This window comes from Pteropus vampyrus, unplaced genomic scaffold (assembly GCF_000151845.1).
Source record: "Pteropus vampyrus isolate Shadow unplaced genomic scaffold, Pvam_2.0 Scaffold19, whole genome shotgun sequence".
Classification (NCBI taxonomy): Eukaryota; Metazoa; Chordata; class Mammalia; order Chiroptera; family Pteropodidae; genus Pteropus; species Pteropus vampyrus.
In genome coordinates this window covers 234,469-254,647 of record NW_011888800.1, presented here as the reverse complement: position 1 = coordinate 254,647, position 20,179 = coordinate 234,469, and the positions used below count along the sequence as shown (strand labels likewise).

The window sequence follows — 20,179 nt, the reverse complement described above, 5'->3', positions numbered from 1 at the left end:
GATCAACTTAAAACACTTTCTCAGTCTCGGGACCACTGACATTTGGGGCAATTATTTCTTATGGAGGGGCTTGTCCTATAGTAGGATATTTTGTAGCATTCCTGGCGATGCCAGTAGCACCTCCCACCCCCATTAGCCCTAGTTGAGAACCATCCATTTAAAAGTTTTAAAACTTCCAAAATCATATCTCTCAGCTCATGTACATATATATGAAACCTAAACTTCTTCGACTTATGTCTTATACAACACTCGTCCTAGCCTTGCCCAAACTTATTTTTATCAATAGGAACTTTTCAAATAGACCAGACTTACTGTTCCCTAGAAAAATCATTTTCATACTCAATTCTAAGTTTTGAACAGTTTCCTCACTGAAATTCCCCCTCCATACTTCTACTTAATGGCCTATATCTATCCTTCAATTGTCAGTTCTTTGCAGAAGCCTATTGATTCGCTCAGCTCAGTATACTCCCACTGAACCAACGAAGGGTATAGGTATACACACACATATACACAAATATATTGTTCATTTGTTAATTTCATATCCCAAACTAGACTAACTTCCCTCAGGTTTGTTATTCAGGCACATTTCTGTTGTACAGCTATTGGGCCTAACAATGTGCTGGGCACAGAGGCAATCAAAAGCCTGATGCTTGGTGAATGAATTTAAATGTTCTGCTGTAAATAGTGTAAACTGATGTTTTCTTATAAATGATTTTGCTTTTGTACCTTATTTCTTGTTACAGAGCTATTAGTTAGTTAAGTATAATCATTCCAAGTACAGAGTAACCAGTCAAGAAGTTTTCAGAATGAAAACATGAACATATGATGGTATATTTTAAGGAATACATGGGTTTCAAACTGTTTTCTACACTTTCAGGAAAGAATACAACGGAATTAAAACTATAAACTACAACACAAACACGAACTTTATGAACTCCATTTATCTTAAAACACCCAATGGATTTTTTGCTCAGTTTACAAAATTTAAGGACTGTCAACAAGAGCAGATAACTCGATTTTATACTGTGTGAATATATGAGTACACAAACGCACTTTACAAATGTATTATATCTCCAGTCGAGAAAAGTAAATGAAACGAAAGCCCTTTGTGAACTAAAAAGAGCCACATATCAAGAAGGCAATAGAGTAGCATAGTTAAAAGCGAGGAGCCACCCTGCTTGGGTCTCAATTACATTAGCTGTGTAACCTTGTAGATGTTACTTCTCCGTGCCTCAGTTTCCTTCTCCTCAAATGGGGATAATAATAGTATCTGTCCCAAAGCAAAGCTTTCAAAACAGTGCTTAGCATATAAAAAGCACATATATTAACCATTGTCATTATTACATTGCTAGTTATTAGCCAAATAAAAGCTTCAATGTATAAAGTTCTGATTCAAGTCTGAAGCTGGTTTTACAAAAAGCAGGGTAAGCTATTTACACGAGTTTAAGCTACTATGTGGACCAGTTTCGCAGAATTTTTGCTAATGCTAAACGGGTGATTATTACAGAATTTGTTAGTTTTTTTTAATCTGCAAAGCAATTGACATAGACACTTCTGTTTTCAAGGAGCTTTACAAGCCACAAGAAAACAAATCAACTCTTTGTCATCTCCATATTTAAGCCAACTTAAGAGTGCAGTAAAAGCCTAGGTACTGCTACAGAACGACTTCTCAGAAAATACAAGGTTTAAAAATCGTAATCAGTAATTCTTACGCAGTTGTCAAGCTTTTGTCCTGCTAAACAAAAGCTTAACTGTCAGGGAACCAAGGACCCGTCAGAAAATAAGGAAATAGCACGACCGGGCGGGCCTAGGCGGCTCTCGGGAAAACCTGTCCTCGAACAGATCGCCTCACGCGTTCCGTCCTTCCCTCTCCGCGGGGTGCAGATGTGGGCTCCACCCGAAGATAAATAAGTGACAGCACTTTCCGTCCACGCCTCTCCTGGCCCGGACCCTCGAGCCTTCTCACGCCTCCAGCGCCCCCAGACCGCAGCCTCCCGCGGCGGCCGGGCAGGGGGTTCCGCCCCGCCGCCCCGCCGCAGGCCGGGCCGAGCCGAGGCCGCCGCGGGCCTGCAGGTGGGCCTAGGGCGCGGCCAGGTCCGGGGACAAGTCCTGCCTCGACGGGGCAGCAGCGGGCGCCGGGCTCACACCGTCCGCGCCATCACTTACCGGCGCCTCATGGTACCGCGGCGCCTCAGCCCAGTCCTGGCGCTGACGTCCTGCGCCAGGAAGCCTAGAGAGTCCCTGTGCTCCCGGGCCGATCCCCACTCCGGGCCATTCAAACGCGGCCGCGCGCGCGGCCCGCCGGGATTGCTCCCCCCGCCGGCCTGGGTTTCTCGTAGGCTCCGCCCAACGCTGGCTCCGCCCCTCTCGAATCGCGTAGGAAGGAGGCAGAAAAGGATGTGTGACCAAAGTGCCTCCTGGTGGCCACAGGTACGCACTGTAGTCTTGCTACTGAGCCGTAAGTAATGCTGCGCTAGGAACTGGTGAGGTGATAAAAGTCAAAGAAGGACCGATCCCCTGCGCTCATGACAGTCTAGTAGAGGAGATGGACCTTAAGTGTTGTACCAGAGGTTCAAAAAATCTGCTGTAAAAATATGGTTCTGGGAGAGATTTATTCACTCCCATTTAAATGCACTAAGGGAAAATATTTAAAAGCATGGACTCTGGAGCTATGTGACGTTGAGCAATCATATAAATTCCTGTGTGCTTTGTTTTATGCATCTGTAAAATGGGGATGATAGTAGTAGCTGCCTCATCATTGTGAGGATTAAATAAGTTAATACATCTAAAATGCTTAGAGGAATGTATCTAGCACATGGTAAGCACTATGTAATTGTTAGCTATTATTTTTCAGTTCCTAATAGGTTTCAAACTGTGTCACACTCTTAAGAACACAAGAAATATGTGTGATGCAGACTTTGTCCTCAGGAAGCAGGCTCAATTTCTTTGGGATGGGATACACAGGTATGAGGTTAGGTTTGGATCTGTCTCTGACATGCTTTTAATTGCTGAGGGTAATTCTCTTCATCTTAGTGGAAACAAGGTCTACCCATCTTCAAAGGTAAGCCACTGGTCAAGGTTAACCAAATTATGACAGGAGCAAGTTTGTCTTTGGTGAGCTTCTCACCAATCAAGTAGTGCATTTGTTAGGACATTTTAGGTACTCCTTTCAGAACTCTCTAGGGTTTGCCTAAGAAACAGGTTGGTTAAGTTTGAATCCACAATATTTTTGAGGTCTCCCTATATGCCAGGCTGACTTTGTACAGGTGCTGGAGACAGCCTGGAAGAGCTCACGGTGACTTGTGCAAACAGGGAAAGAGATCATTCTGATGAACTGTGGTGAGTGCAATGATAAAAGGGTATATATTGAATGCTGTGGGAGTTCAGAGCAATGGGAGGCCTGGTAGATAAACTAATTACAGCTAAGATGTCATTAAGTAAAAATAACAATGTATGTTTTCTCCCTGGTAACAGAGTTCTTAATGCAAAAAAATAAGTAATGGTGAAAATTTCAGGTACCACTTTAGGTCCATGGGAGAAATATTTTTAGGATGTGTTTTGCATAAGCAATGCCTTTGAGAGCCTTTCAGATGATACCAAGCACAAGCAGGCACATGCTGATATGTGGGACCACACCTGTTAGCAGGTAGGACTTTTGAGAGAGTCCAGCAGGGTGAGTAAAAGAAGCAGGAGCCCTGGGTTCTAGGTGTGTGCAACTTAGAACATTCCTTGAGTATGACTTCCACTAAGTAGCTGTGCTGTTTAAAGAAAATAAAATTAAGCACACATAGTGAAGTCACTTTCTCTCAAGCTATTTCTTCATCACCACCATCATAAACAGGAATTTCTTGATGACCCACACTATGCAAAAGGCATTGTGCTGAGCCCTCACTAGATGGTGAAAAGAGTGTACGACACAGTATTTACCCTCAGAGGAGGCTGGATGACAGGGTAGGACAAATAACGGGAGTCCTAAGACTCAGGAAATCTGCTGTGTTAACATAGAAGGATCTCAGATAAAACAAGGCCTCTGGTGTCCTGAAGGCCAGAGGACAATCTTGATGTTCTCATTTCTAGAGCTTTTTAGGGCACCAGTGTCTCAGACAGGTTCATCTCCAGACTCAGGTTCTGAGGTTTATGCTAGTGATGAGCAGCCTTGGTCCATAGATCTCATGTGGCTGGCAAGTATCAACATAATTCAAGGTGAAAATTTAAAAATTTGCCTCTATATTGCTACTTTTGAAATGTATACTGTTTTAGTGATGATGAAAATTCAGGTCAGTTTTCTTCATTGACACTTTTCAGTCAATAAAGTTGAATTATTTTCCTTTGAAGCTCAATCAAGTTTTTTTTTTTTAATGGATAAAAAAAGTGTAGCCTACATATATTTTTATTATCTTCACACCAGTCCTTGTGCACAGAAAGGTGGTTCTCTCACAGTGGACAGTCTCCGAGGGAGCTTACCCCTGGGATCATTCCCCCGTTCCTTCCTTCTCACTACCTTAAACATTCCTTCCGTCTAATTGAACAGGCAGCTGAGGTAGCCTTTCTGCTCCATATCCCCCTCTCTTAGAGGTACCAACATCATTCAGGGACGGTATGTTAAGTAACCCTAACCACATGAGAAAAGAACTCTCATGCAAAGTCATATGCACACTTCTGAGTGGAGAGTCAGGCAAGGGATTGTGGAGGAAGGTTTGAGCTAGGCCTGACAAGCTGGACAGGATTTTGACACGCAGGGTGTTCCAGACAGAGGGCAAAGTGCAAAGTAAGTTCCAGGACCACTGTCTATCCAAATTTGACTGGAGTAGAGAGAGTTCTGGAGAGTAGCAGGAGCAAAGACTGAAAAGGTATGTAGGCATGACAAACCTGACAAGTAGTAAAAATGTAGAATGATTAAGCAAGGGTGCTTGGGAAGGAAAAAAAATCATTAGAAATCCTTGAAAGTCTATTACTTATGCATAAGCACTGTTTCCATTAGAATGTGTATTTTTCAGATATTTTACTATGCAACTATATTTAAGAACAGAAATAATATCCTATGTATAATTTTATAAGCTTCTTTTTATGATAAATATATTATGTAGGTCAATACATGCCAGTCATTATATAACTGCACATAATAAAGATGGCAGTTGAAACAAACAAAAAAATGGCATAGGCATCAAGCAGAGAAGTTAAAGAGTTAAATCTGGACCTTATTAGGATTAACCTCCCACTAGAATGCAAGACAGCTTGTGGAAGGGAGGGAGGACTGATGGCAAGAACCTTAGGTATGAGTGTTATATAGTTCAGGCCAGAGGTGCAGGAAGCCATAGCATTTACTGTGGTGGATATCAATCTCATCAACTCGGACTGATGCCAGGCCTGATAGAGGACAATGCCTGAAGAGACCTAAAAGACAGCGAAAGCTCATCCATCTCATAAGTAAGTACCTCCCCTGCTCAGGTGCAGACTGGAAAATTCCAGGCAGTTGATTTTGGCAGTCAAAGTGAGAAGTGGATCCCTTTTTTTCTGCTCCTCTCTTCCCCACCTTCCTGTGGAAGGAAGTAATGGCAGTAGCAGTGGAAATAAGCAAATCTCACTGCTAGTTTACAAGGTTCATTATTTTTCCAGACACCACCACAGTACTGATGGCCTCCTTGGTGGCAGAAACAGCAGTTTTTCTTTCTCTCCCTTAATATGTAAATATATTTGTTTTTTTTTTTTAAATTATAAAAACATGCTGGTTGTAAAACAAAGCTAAAGCAATACAGAAACTTATGTAAATACAAGGTAAAGACTCCTTTGTAATTAATCTCTTCCCAACCCTCCCCCAAATTCTACCAGAAATAACTCTAATAAGTGGATGAATCTTTCTATGCATTTGTAAACATGTATGTACAACTATACATATAAAATGGGCTCATGGTGTACATGTTATGTAACCTAGTTTTATTCCCAGTTCGCAAATGCTGTATCATTGACAGCTTTCCATGTCAATATATATATCAACAGAAGCAGCAGTTTTACATGGTGTTTTTTGGGGGGGATGGAGGGTGTGAGTGGTGGTGGGGTATTGAGAGGTAGGGTAGCCACTGTTACAATTTGTTTCTGATACAGCTGTTAAAAGTTGACAGCTAGGAAGCAGGTGACAATATTTGATATTTATAGATCTTCAAATCTGAATCCCCAGAGATCATTTTCCTCCTTCCCCAAGTCACCAAGAGGAAGATAGTTTGCCTGGAAGGGTAGAAATCAAAATGTCTATGGAAGTTTATTTTTTTTATGTCAGGATCTGTTATCTCTTATTTATATTTTCCATTTTATACAATGTCTTTTTAAAATTAAACCAATTAAAAAATCATTTTATTAAAGAAACCAATCATAGCAATTAGGAAATTAAAAACTTTTTGTACAAATTTTTGAAAGTGTAGGGTTTGACAGCTTTATTACTTTTTATTTCCCTCTGAAACTGATTAGCTTGCTAAGTAATTTGTGTGGAAACTCTTTTAGAAATAAGCTTGTACTATTTTCCTAGGGCTGCTGTAACAAAGTACAAGAAACTCGATAGCTTAAAACAACAGAAATATAACTTCCGGAAGCTAGAAAGTGTTGGTAGGGCTCTCTCTGCAGACTCTAGGAAGTATCCTTCCTTGCCTCTTCCTAGCCTCTGGTGGCTGTGGCAGTCGATGGCTTATAGCTGCATCCCTCCAATCTCTGCCTCATTGTCACGTGGACTTCTTCCCTGCAATCAATGTGTCCTTTTTTTTTTTTAAAATAAGGACACCAGTCATTGGATTTGGGACCCACCATAATCCACTTCATCTTAACTAATTACATTTGCAAAGAACCTATTCCCAAAAAAGGTCACATGGTTTGAGTGGATGTGAATTTTTTAGAGACACTCACTATTCAATTTACTACAAGAAATAGTTTAGTCTAGAAACACTTAAAAATATAAATTCGCACATTTTGAAGAGCTTGTTTGACCCTATCAACTATATAACCTCTGTGGTAATCAATCTTAAATGTATGACTCTCCTATAGAACTGTGTCGACAAGTTAGTCAGGGATGTTCACAGCAACATTTTTTGTAGTGGTGACAAATGGGAACTAAATGCCCATCAACTGGGGTCTGGTTAACTAAATTATCATATGTCCGTGCCATGTATATTCTGCAGACTTTAAAAAGAATGAGGAAGATCTGAGTGTCAGACATGGATAGATTAAATGGACACCCAAGATAGATTAAATGAAAAAAAAAAAAAAAACCTCAGTGGACAGCGTTTAATATGCTTCCATTTACAAAATAAGCTCCTACAAATTAAACAACTCTACATTTCTATATATATTTTAAGAGATGACTTTGTCTTTCAACATTGTTCTCCTTCTATTCTTCTGAATCCCATTTCATCCTTGTTTTAGTCTGCTTGGGCTGCCATAACAGAATACCACAGACAGGGTGGCTGAAACAACAGAATTTTATTTTCTCACAGTTCCGGAAGCTGGGTCCAAGATCTGGTTCTGGCTCATTCGTTTCCTGGTGAGAGCTCTCTTCCTGGCTTGTAGACAGCCACCTTCTGTTTCTTTACTGGCCGAGTGAGAGAACAAACTCTCTTGTCTCTTCACACAAGGACAAAAATCCTATTATGGGAGCCCCGCCTTCATGACCTCATGGAACCCTAAGTGCCTCCCAAAGGCCCCATGTTCAAATACCATTGCATTGGGGGATAGGGCTTCAAAATATGAATTTTGAGAGGACACAAACAATCAAGCCATAATACTCGTTCCAAAAAAACTCAGGCTACAAAACAATGCTTTATATCTGAACCATTTGAGGCTTTTTAAAATTAACACATAAAAAAGCATGCCACAAAGGCCCTGGATTGGCCATTCAGATACTTGATGTACAGACTTTAGCCCACTTCCAAGATAGCTGAAATTAATCACCAGAATGAATCCAGAGTAACCAATTTTGAATCAACGTATTAGGCCATCAGTAGTATATCATTATGACTCATGCTATGGTTCATTCTTATCCTTTAATGGGATCTGTGAGAATGGTAATTCTCTCAGCTTCCTAAGCAAGTGCTGGAGGGAAGTGCTATAATGGGAACTTGTTAAAATGTGAAATGCACACAGTCCTCCTGAAATGAAAAAAAAGTTAATCACTAAGGAAGAATGGTATTACTGACATCTCCCAGTACCATACTAGTTTGTGTCACTGCTGACAAAGTGCCGTGATTACTGCAGAGTCATGAACCAGAAACTGAAAAAAATTGTAATCCACATAGAAAAGACTCAGAAACCTAACAACTAGCAAGGTAGGATCTTACCAAAAAATATATATATATTTTTTTCATTAAAGGAGTTTAAATGCAAACAGATAAAACGGAAGACATTTTTCATCTTAAGACCCCATTACTGACGTGGAATAAACTGCATCATGAATAAAATAGTATAAGGTAGTCCTTTTAAGAAGGCAATTATAGTAGAGTTACATAACACAAATAACTGGGGGTTTGCAATGGAAGCCCGTTTTACTGAAGCTGCCAAAAGGCTTAAAGGCTTTTAGAGCATACTGGGGAACTGGTTAGAGCATACTGGGGAACTGGTTAGACCAGTGAGAATAGCTGAATAGAATTATTATAGAGACATTGTTAAATGGCATAAACTAAAAACTTAAAACATATTGATAAAAGCATTTTTCCTTTAGAGGGATCTAGTGTTGCAAATCTGGTTGTTTGAAAATATTCTTGTTCAAGTTTCAACCTAAATGCAAGTGTTATAAAGAGAATGGCATGAAGTATTAGAAATAGCTTCTTAAACTCCTAAAAAGAGGTGGCAGGTGAGATACAAAAACAATTACAAAAACTGTGTAGGTGGCGCAAATAATAAAAGTTAATCAAGATAACTGGTATGACCTATGGAATCATAGTGTGCCTTCTCACAGTTTCTTTAATTAAAACCATACTTGCTAAATATTACAAAATGAGGGAAGTTTAACATTTTTACAATTTCAGTATTCCCATTATTTTCTAATTCAAGTTTAGTCCAGTGGGAGGCATACAGTGAGGCTCTCAAAAATTGATTGTTTGCTTAAATTACTTTGTGTAAATTCAAACCTTGTTATTTTAAAGCATCGACATGCTCTAGTTCGGTGGTTTTCAGTCCTTGCTGCACAATAGAATCACCTAGAGATCCATTAAAAAAAAAAAAAAATTACTGATGCCTATGTTCCACCCGAAGTGAATGAATTAGAATTTCTAGAGGTGTGGCCCAGGCATCAGTACTTTTTAAGAGCTCCCAAGGTGAGCTCCCTGTGAATCCAAGACAGAACCATTGCACTTCTAGGTTTAGAATGTCATGTTATAAAGGAGGGTTGGAGAGAGGGTAAAATGGGTAAAGGGAGTCAAATGTACAGTGACAGATGGAAACCAGACTTTGGGTGGTGAGCATGCTGTATTAACCAATGTCATTTCATTAAAAATTTATATATATTTTTAAAATTTTAAATATAGATATAATTTACATTTAAGGTAGTTTTAGGTATACAACATAATGATTTGATATAGGTATATATTTCCGACAATAAGTTTAGTTAACATCCATTCCCACACATGGTTACATTTAAAGACATATTTTTCTAAATCCAAAAGTGGTACCTGCATAATGCGGAGAACTAGGAAAAGTATGGGAAAGAACAATTTTTAAAATCACCTAAAATCCCATTACTTCTTTATCTGTTTATCAGTTGTCTTTTTTTTCTATGTATGTGAAAAAATAGGCAAAATGTGTTCTTTTAAAAAAATACATTTTAGAACTAGAAGGTACCTTTAAAAGTCATCTAATATAAATCTCTTATTTTATAGATGAAGAGATTAAGGATAAGAGAGTTCCTAACTCAAAGTGACTCAGGTAGTTCATTTGAAATCAGGATTAGAATCTAGTCTTCCCTGTACTTTTTCTTGTAAAACACAATTTGTGCAAACTCGAACTCTCAAAAGTTTAATTGCAATGAAAACTCCAATTCTATAAAGAATTACTTCTAATGATATTCTAAGAACGTTAAAAAAACAAGCAATTTTATAGAGTGCCTTCATATTTCCCCTGAATTCTAGCATGTATACAGCAAGTTGCCCCCATTGTGTTCTAAGGAACACTGATTCCATTGGACCTTAAGAGGTGTGATAAGAAAAAACAAAATCAGGTAGATTAGAAACAATATTAAATGAGATTCTTTATGGAATCATTTCTCGTTGTTTTAATATGGTATACTAATAGCACTGAGAATCTCTGGGTGTATGTGGAGTGTACTATGCAGTATTTCTTGAACTTAATTCCTCTGTCCCACAATTTACTGCATAATAGTACCTACCACATTGTTGAGCCCCAGTATGTTCTTTGGCACACGTTTTAGCAAAAAACACTAGGATTCCTAGGATAAAAGAACATAAGACCTGGAGTACTCTACTCTAAAGTAGGCCAGAGCAACTTTGATTCAGGTTATAATTAAATTTTTTTTAAAGTAAGGGAATACTTTGAGGGAAGGAATATATGATTCAAATGACTAACAATGTTTTAAAGTGTTCCTTTAAAATGTATGAAAGAAGCATAACACGAGAAAATCAGACAAAATTGCATGAAAATCATTCCCAGGATAAAATATAAACATTTTAAATGTATTCCCTCCCTTATAATTTTCGTTTTATTTTACATATATGTAATTTTAGTATACTCACTCACATTCACTAAACATTTATTTAATACTTTATATGTGCAAGGCAATAGGCTGTGGAATCAAAGATAATTAACCCTCAAGGAATTTAGGCTAGGGTGTGGGGGATGGTAGAGGTAAGTGCTTAGAGGTTGTCAACCAAAAACTCAATGCAGTAGGGACTATTATGCAGTAAACTGTGGGACAGAAGAATGCCCAATAGGGACAAGGCCCATATGAAGCTTGAGATGAATCTCAAAGGTTCATCAGAGACTATGTGATCAAGGCAGAAAAGTAGAAAGAAGCAGGAAAGCAATCTACAAACTGGGTCTTCCTATGATCAGATAGGTAAACGTTATAAAATCGATTGGAAGGGAAAATGCCTTTTTCATTCCTGCCTTGTTCATCCAGTCCTCTATAAACACAGTTTCTAAAATCGGAAACAAACTGGGGGTGGTAATCTTCAGCATCTCCACATCACCATCATCTTCAAGGGTCTGAACTCTTTAGTTGGCCAAGGAGGCTCTTTTCAACCTTACTTCCCAATCACTGTCAAAGCACTCCTCCCCCTCCTGCCACCCCCGGCCATATCAAATAACGTGGAGTAAAAAAAAAATACAAATTTAAAACTGATAGGGCACTATTTTCAAACTACCATTTTTTTTTTTTTGTAATTTTATAGGTGGTGGAATGTAAATTGATGTACTTTTTCTAGCAGGCGTTTTAAATGAAAACTCCTTAAAAAATATGCATACTCTTTGATCCAGCAAATGCACCTCTAGGAATCTCACTTAACGAAATAAGAAAAGACATGCAAGGATGTTCACAGTAACACTGGTTATAAAAGGGCAAAATAAAACGGGAAACAAATTAAATATCCAATAGGTTAAATTATGATACAGGTGTACAACTGCATACAAATCCCAATCACTACGAATTATGTTGTAGACTATTTAATGACATTAAAAAAACCCCACCTTGCTTATGTGGGGAGCACTTCATTTAACCTCACAAGCCTTGAAAGTAGCTAGATTATCTAACTTTTACATATGAAGAGGTTTGAAATAAAGAATTTATCTTGCCCAAGGTCACACAAGTAATGAAGCCAAGATTCAAAAGAAGGCCATCTAAATCTCCAGCCCGCAAGCCTTTCCACATCCACTGCCTCCTAGCTTTTGCGCAGAACGGGGATAGGTCTACCTCGCAAGGTTACTATGAGAATTAAATAAAATAAACGCAAAGCTCCTGGAACACAGTGGACATTCAATACTCGGAAGATAATAAATAATTCTCTCAAGGTCACACAATTCATCGTGAAGCCAGGATTTAAACCGAGACTGGATTCTTGTATTCCCAAGAGAGCGTAGTTCACGCTTTTCTTGGCTTCAACTCCTAACGCAGAGTCGGTATGGCCTTTCCCTCTGCCCCATAAGGCACACCTCAGAGGGCAGGGACCACACAACAGGCCTCTTCAGAAAGAAGGAAACACGCTGGAGTCGCTTTTGGAAGATTTGGGTTCGGCAGCCTTTTCTGTTTTACTCACCTCTGTACCTCCAAGTACGCTCTTTGCTCGACCGCCCATCAATTTCCGGAGCGAAAATGACGTCTATACTCACGCGCCGGAAGTGGACATACACACGCGCCGGAAGTGGACTTGCAGAGTGAGACTCGGAAGTCGCGGTCGCCAGTGTACCTGGCTTTTTGCTACACCTTAGAATAAGGAACTTCGCTGCTTCAGTAGGCAGCCTTTGCCATGACGGCCCAGGGGAGCCTGGTGGCCAACCGAGGCCGGCGCTTCAAATGGGCCATTGAGCTTAGCGGACCTGGAGGAGGCAGCAGGTGAGGAGTCTGGGCGTAGCTCGACGTTAGAACTGCCCCAGAGGAATGGAACCTGAAAAAGATGGGTGGCACAAAGACTACTCCTGGGGAGCTAGCAGCCTTTCTGCCGTAGTTTCTGTGCCCAGAGGATGCTTGTTTTAGTCCTTTCAATAGGCAGGGATCTGACGAACCCACAGGACGGGTTGATCTAATCTGGGTAGGTACATCTTAGGATCTTTACTCCTATGATTAGAAGAACAGGAAATGTAAGATATGAAGTGTTGGAGTCTGCAGCGTTTTTTGGTTTGTTTCTTTAGGGGCCGAAGTGACCGGGGCGGTGGCCAGGGAGACTCGCTGTACCCAGTCGGTTACTTGGACAAGCAAGTGCCTGATACCAGCGTGCAAGAGACAGACCGGATCCTGGTGGAGAAGGTACAGAGGTATAGATATCACTGGAGTCTTTGAGCTAGTCCTGACCTACATACCTATCCTCCGCTCCCAGGCAGCATATGAATATCTTACGGTAGATGGCCGTTATTCCACATATTTGGTAGCTAAACTGCTTGAGATTGGTGTTACAGTAGTTTTCATATCAACGTTTGGAATATAAGACAATATAAGACATTAGTAAATAGGTTGAAAATTATCTATTGGTGGCAACACTTTCTAGTTGAAGTCATCCTTTTCTACTCCAATTCCCTTACACCACACAACTAATCTGTCAGGCTATTATGTTGGCTTTACCTTGAAAATAGATTCAGAATCTTACTACTTCATCTATCATCCTGGTCTAAGCTACTACCATCCTTCACCTGTATTTCTGCAAGTAACTAAAATAAAAATTCTCTTGACATATAATTTATGTACATAAACTGCATTCATTTAAATTATCGTTTCTCAACCTCAGCACTATTGACATTTTGGGCTGAATGTTTCCTTGTTGTGCAGGCTGACTGTGCATTGTAGGATGTTTTGCAGCATCCCTGGCCTCTGCTTATTAGACGCCAAAAGTGCCCTTCCCCACTTGTAACCAAAAAGGTCTCCAACATTACCAAATGTCTCCAGTGAGGCAAATTGCTCTCAGTTCAGAACCACTGATTTAGAATACAATCTGATGAGCTTTAATAGTGGCATACCACCACGAAACTACCACCATCTTGAGGGAGATATTTTCATCTCCGAAAGGGTCATTGTGTCCATTTATGCAGTAGACTTCTAACTGGTCTCAGTACTTCTACCTTGCCCTGTGTAGTCTGTTCCTAGCACAACAGCGAGAATGATCCTTTTAAAACATGAGTCAGATTATTCCTACTCAAAAACCCTTCTGTAGTTCATTTCACTTAGTGTAAAAGACAAAGTCTTTCTAATGTTCTGTGTAACTATGCATTGATTGAACTCCTTGTAATATTTTTCATTTCTTACCACTTTCCCCTTTGTTCTCACCAGTCTAGTCAGACTAGCCTCCTTGCTGATCCTTGAATATACTAGGCAAGCTCCCATCTCAGGCTTTTTTTACTTGTTCTTCCCTCTTCCCGGAATATCCTTCTCTCAGCTACCTTTATGACTTGCTTTCTCATTTCCTTAGGTCTCTCAAATGTTACCTTCTTAGTGAAGCCTACCCTCATGACACTCCGTATCCTGTTTTCCTACTTTATATTTTTCCATTGTCATTCATATGTATGAGTTTACTTATTTTACTACCTGTCTTTTCATTCTCGTAAGCTCCATGAGAGCAAGGTTTGTCTTCCAAGTGCCTAGAACAGTGCCTGCACTTTATTTCCTCAGCCTTAGTACTGGTCAATACTAAATGATCTTTTGTTTCATGAACGTTGAGTGATTTTCACATGAAAATGACCAAGCTGATATCAGTCCTTTTCTTGATAAGTTATCATTTCTCATCTTGGTATCGAATTGTAACATAATACAAGATAGAAATGTTAAAATGGCCCAATTTTAAAGGTAGGTTATCATAAAATACTTTTAGAACAATTCTTTTGTACAGACGATTTGATATTTAAACTTCTAGATAAATAATCTTCTGTGTAAATGACATATTAGGGAACTATTTACAAGTTTGGCCATTTATTCTTTTAATGTGAGTAAACTCAAGTGGATAGTGATATATTATTTTTATATAGCTAGATTAGCTTTGTTAATAGTTTGTTTAGGATTTTTGCATTTAGGGTGATAACTGATACTGACCTATAAACTTCTCATAATGTTCTTGTCAGGTTTTGGCATTTATGAGTCTCTCTGAGTTGTAGAACGTTCATTTTTATTCTGATTTTGTATAAAGTTGGCTTTATTTTTTGCTTAAATATTTAGAATTTGCCAAGGAAAACCCCCTGGGCTTAATTGCAGATTCAGTTTCTTAAACAGTTACAAGACTATTTATAGTTCCAATTCTTATGCCATTTAGTAACTAGTATTTTTGCTAGGATTTCATTCATTTCCTAAAATTCATATGATCTCTTTAATAGCTGCAAGACCTATGGAGATGTACCTTTTTCATTCCTCATGTTGAATATTTTCTTCCATTCTTTTTTCCTTATCATACTCACTTGTATTGATTTTATTAGTCTTAAAAAAAATGCCTTCAGCTTTGTTGATTTAAAGAGAATTTCATTAATTTCTGCTCGTTTTTATTTCAGTTAAATTTGTTCTTTTTCTAACTTCTTGGAATAGATGATTTATTTTTAGTCTTATATGTATTTAAGGTTATAAATTTCTCAAAGCTCTGTCCTACAGTGTTCATATGTATTTGTTAAAAATGTTTATATTTTCCGTTATAATTTATGGATTAGAGTACATTTGTTAATTCCACTTGTAGGGATTTTCCAGTTATCTTTTTGTTACTTCTAGATTAATTGCATGGTAATCAAAGAACGTTTTGTATAATTTGAGTTCTTTGAGAGAACTCACTTTTTTCACGACTCAGCAAGTGGTTTTAGTAAATCTCACGTTTGAAAAGATTGGTAATTCCGCAACTGTTGGGTGCACCGTTCTATATATGTCAGTGGGGTTAAGCTTGTTAATATCATTCAGGTCTATCTTGATTTGTCTGTTATTATTATTGATTGAGGTATGCTGCTAATCTGCTCTGTGGATTTATCTGTTTCTTCAATTGTTAAGACAATGATAGATGAAGTACAAGGACAAAAGCAGAGAAAAACCTGTCTTTAGCTAAAATTATGGGGACAAATGACATCTGGAAAAGCTGTGGAGAAAAACATAATACATTGTGAGAGTGCCTTATCTTTAGTAGAAGAGCAAGAGTCCTGTGGCAACATGGAGACCAGAAGAATTGATAATTGATAATTGTGTGCATTTGACTTTAATTAGTGTACAATAAATGTGGGACTGAGGGTAATGACCAGAGATTAAAATTGTCTTTGTTTTAGCGCTGCTGGGACATTGCCTTGGGTCCCCTCAAACAAATTCCGATGAACCTTTTCATCATGTACATGGCAGGCAATACTATCTCCATCTTCCCCACTATGATGGTGTGTATGATGGCTTGGCGACCCATTCAGGCACTTATGGCCATTTCAGCCAGTAAGTATTCTTGAAATAATAACCCTTCTCAGAGTTTAAGAATTAAGGGCAAATTCTTAGGCAAAACTCATATTGGAAATTTTTGGCATGGCTCTTGTCTAGTAGCAGGGGGTGGGTATGCAGGGTGGTAATGGTAGTGGTGGTGATAAGGAAGGGAAAACAGTGCTTATCATGGTTTTGGTTTACTTTTAGTCGTCCTATTTGCTATTTTACTATAGGTCTGTCTATATTATTTATGTTATCTTAATATATGCCCTGATTCATGTTGAAAAAAAAGTTTTGGTTTTCACACTTTGTTACCCCAACAGCTTTCAAGATGCTAGAAAGTTCAAGCCAGAAGTTTCTTCAGGGTTTGGTGTATCTCATTGGGAACCTTATGGGTTTGGCATTGGCTGTTTATAAGTGCCAGTCCATGGGACTATTGCCTACACATGCATCAGATTGGTTAGCCTTCATTGAGCCTCCTGAGGTAAGGCAAAAGAAATGTTAAATTTGGGGCCAGCTGTAATGTACAGTCAATAGCTGACCCATTTGATGGTGGGGGATTAGAAGTGGTATTAGAGCTCATTTCTTAACAAATCAGATCCATTAGGAAGTTATTTTTTAAGAATAAAACAAAATAGAGCTTGTGATTAAAGTATTAAGTACTTGATTAAAGAAGTTATTTCAGCACTCATTCCCACTCACCTATTTACTTTTTCTTGTTTCAGAGGATGGAGTTTAGTGGTGGAGGGCTGCTTCTGTGAACCTGAGAAAGGAGCACCCAGTGCCTATGTATTTGGATCTCATTTACAACCTTCTTTACACCCAGTGGCTCCTCTTCAGCATGTTTACCCCTAACATTATCACTCATGCTGAAAAGAACCAAAAGTGCTCTTCACCATGGTGAGGAGACACATCCTAGAAAGACAATGTGCATATCACTACAAACAAGAAGAAACTATACTACAATCTTTGACTGAAAATAATGTAGAAAACTTTATTTATGTTTCCAGTATACAGCAAAACAACAAATAAAATCATAACTCTATGTAAACAAAAGAATGGTTGCTGCTAAATCAAGAACCACAGCAGCATCTCCTTTTAATAAATTAAATGGTCAAGAACAATGCTTAAAAAAAGTTTTACAAGTTTCCCTTAAATCTATTATCCTTAATGTTCTAATTAACACAAGCTGGGACAAAAATTTTGTTGGAGACACTTGTGGAAGATGTGAGAAACTAATGCTGGATTCTGATTATACATGATGAAAAGAAAATTAAACCAGACAAAAAGTGCACATAAATATGTTTACAGTGTAATTGCTACTTTAATATCCACAATAATGGATTTTTAACATGTTTGGGGGAATGAGGATTGGAGGAATTGTTGGGGCCACAGGAATCCGAGGCAATGGAAGATACAAAGTAGTGATCTTTCCCCTGCCAAGAGGAACCTGGTACCTTTCAAGCAAATGCTGCAGTTCAAACTTCAGCTTTTAAGATAGCTATAGAAGGCAGAGGGCCAGCAATTGGAGAATGTATGTTATCATATCCTGCCCTGGTAGTCATAGCTAAGACTTAAAAGCTGGATCTTATTCAAAGCCAGGAAGAAGTCCTTCCTTTCTCTTCCTTCTTAAAACACAAAACCCCTTCCCCTAAGGTGCATTCTTATCAAGTTTTCGGTATTGCTTTATTTGCAGTGATTAAAAGAGACAAAACACTTTGCAGACAAACAACATAAGCAACACATAGACATGAAATGCTCTAGACAGAGATGAGTTTAAATCTGGCCTAATAACCATTTTCCCATGTAACAGTGATTTTGTGTTGTAGGGGTTGAATTAGTGCCTATATTAATAGCCACGAATTCCCTTATCCCTTTAAAAGATTCTTTTGGAGTTCCAACCACACAAACAAAAACTCTTTTAAAACTAACCTTAATTTCTGCCCGTATTTTTTCTATTTGGAAAAAATATATATAAATATCACTTTGCCCAGAGGGTATGTGTATATATAGAGGAATTCCTGGGTAGGCTGACCTTTAGAGCATGGATCTTCAATATCTTGGGTCTTGGTTGACCTGTCCCATTATTGCTGGATTCAACTAAGCAATAGAGTGTTGCAATGGAAATTGTAAACGATGCTTCTACCCTCTGCAGGAAGGAGCAGAATAAAAGACGTAAAGATTCTGTCTGCTTTGCTACCCTGACTCGGCCTGGAGGCTGAAAGAAGAGCAAAAGGGAATAACTTGAAACGACTCAATTTCATAAGCCATACTGAAGGGTTTTCTTTCCAGAGAAAATAGTCAGCTGGCACCTAGGTCAGCTTGCTCCATTTCTTATTGAGTAATCAAAAAAGTGGCACTATTAATCATTAATTGAAATTCAAAAGCAGGTATGAACACAGGCAAGATAGTTTCTCTAAATAACCTAACCTGAAAAATAATTTCACATATCTGAAATCTCTTAAGTCACAGGGTAATTTCTCTATGCTTGAAAGCCAGGTGCTTTGTGGTCAGACAATAAGCAAATAAAAAGCTAAGCTTGCACAAATATTTCCTTGACACAGAGCTAAAACAAAACAAATAGTAGAAGGCTGTTGACTTGGATAATTTCTTGGTTTAAAGCCAAGTTTCTGCGGTCAGGATGAAGAATTGAAAGGAGAAAGGAAAATGGTCATACTCGGCATTTAGGTGAGTGCCTCAAGTCTTCACTATGGCTTTAGAAATGAGTCCACAGGTTTCTTAAAAAAGTTTCTTGAATCAGGCCAATGCCAATTGTACACCACTTCACTGAAGAAGGTAAGCAGAGTAGCAGCAGCTCAATAACTTTGGCACTATGGAAGGAATATGGCTCTAGAACTTCAAATTCCATCGCTGAATCCCTCTTTAAAAGATAGTAGAAAGCTTTCAAGGAAGGATTTTAGCCAGTCTTCCTCTGATTTTTGACCTGTGCCTACTAACCCAGAGGGCATAAAAGGGAGAAGGAAAGGTGAACCTTCTGGTCAATGTGCATCACCAATGTGCATTTCCTAGATAACAGCTTGTAAGTTTTGCCCATGTGACATATGTAACCAGACTATATTTCAGTAAATCTTAATAGCTGCCTTTTGGAGTTTCCTTAGTTTGGCCATTTGAAAAGAATCTGAAAATTTTTTTTTACTCCACCTTTTAAAAACAATTTCCATGGTAACACTTCCTATATTTCAGTCTTAACCACAGAGTGGGTTTTGAGAAACAACAAATACATACCAATGTACTATGTGTACTTAAATCTGGCATTTTTGGGGAAATCTTGATTTGGAGGAAGTAGTAGAGACTGCAACCATGCTTCAGTTTTTGTATAATAGTACTCTAATATAAAATTAAGAGTCCTGAAGAGTAGTGGATACACTCAAGAGAATTATCTCTTGATAATTCATCTTGGCTTGCCACAGGTTATTTTCACCAGGATGTTAGGTCTTCATTTAGTTGGTCACGAATGAACCATGACTTCTGGGACTCATCTTTAATGTTAGATATGTACTTGCTTTTTGTCTTTAGATGAATTTGTAGCATCCCTTCTGCCCATTCATTTTATTGATTTAGCTTGTTAATTCTAACTTGCCTTCAACTGGTTCAGACATGGCTTTAGGACTTGACCACTGTTATGTTGAGGGAACATTCGCTTCTTCTGTAAGGACAAAATCATATAAGAAAAAAGAGCAGATCTATTTGTACTTTTTTGCACAGGTACTTGAAGCTCAGCTCATCAGGAGTTCAGTGTGATGTGTACAGAACACGGGCCTCTAGTTGGTGGGAGTGGTACTAAAGAGCTGTCATTTTCATGGAGGATGGAGCCATTTAGGAAAGATGAAGCCAAGCAGGGTCATTCAGAACTAGATTATGAATAAATGGTGATCACTTCACTGCCACCACCTCGGACAAGAAGGACTCGCTCTAGTCCCTCGGTGAGCACTTCTAGGAATTCCATGTCTTCAGAATTTGTCAAGGAAACAGGCAGAAGATCACACTTTATTACCTGGTATGCTAATCACAGTTTATCTGATTATGAAGCTGTAAAATCAACATGCTTGTTTTAATTATTATATATTCTGAATTGGAAGACTGAACTTTGGATTCAATTTA

General features: G+C 38.6%; 3 protein-coding genes and 1 long non-coding RNA gene across 8 annotated transcripts in view; 1 reads left to right on the top strand and 3 right to left on the bottom strand.

Moving 5' to 3' along the window:
- Window positions 1-2,312, bottom strand: part of KATNBL1 (katanin regulatory subunit B1 like 1) — a 44,924-nt gene extending 42,612 nt beyond the window's left edge. Inside the window, exon 1 of the mRNA XM_011354858.2 lies at window positions 2,167-2,312. The gene's annotated coding sequence lies outside the window, so the exon portion shown is untranslated. The remainder of the gene's footprint in view (window positions 1-2,166) is intronic.
- A 5,133-nt stretch (window positions 2,313-7,445) lies between these two features.
- Window positions 7,446-12,290, bottom strand: LOC111736255. 3 transcript variants are annotated; one of them, XR_002779137.1, is made up of 3 exons: window positions 12,243-12,281; window positions 10,361-10,420; window positions 7,446-8,129 (listed from the first exon to the last, which is right to left on the bottom strand). It is a non-coding gene; the product is annotated as an uncharacterized LOC111736255 (long non-coding RNA). The 3 variants fall into 3 exon arrangements; XR_002779136.1 differs by lacking the exon at window positions 10,361-10,420 and having other exon boundaries at window positions 12,243-12,290; XR_002779135.1 differs by lacking the exon at window positions 12,243-12,281 and having other exon boundaries at window positions 10,361-10,715.
- A 40-nt stretch (window positions 12,291-12,330) lies between these two features.
- EMC4 (ER membrane protein complex subunit 4) lies at window positions 12,331-17,194 on the top strand. Its single transcript, XM_011354857.2, has 5 exons — window positions 12,331-12,538; window positions 12,835-12,949; window positions 15,919-16,072; window positions 16,381-16,541; window positions 16,783-17,194. Exons 1-5 carry the CDS (start codon window positions 12,453-12,455, stop codon window positions 16,816-16,818), a joined length of 552 nt encoding a protein of 183 aa, XP_011353159.1. The 5' UTR covers window positions 12,331-12,452; the 3' UTR covers window positions 16,819-17,194.
- Window positions 17,195-19,885: 2,691 nt separating this feature from the next.
- SLC12A6 (solute carrier family 12 member 6) overlaps window positions 19,886-20,179 on the bottom strand; it is a 78,293-nt gene continuing 77,999 nt past the window's right edge. For all 3 annotated transcript variants that reach the window (XM_023527727.1, XM_023527725.1, XM_023527726.1), the window contains one exon: window positions 19,886-20,026. In XM_023527727.1, the coding sequence (XP_023383495.1) occupies window positions 19,935-20,026 (92 nt within the window). In that variant the 3' untranslated portion in view covers window positions 19,886-19,934. The remainder of the gene's footprint in view (window positions 20,027-20,179) is intronic.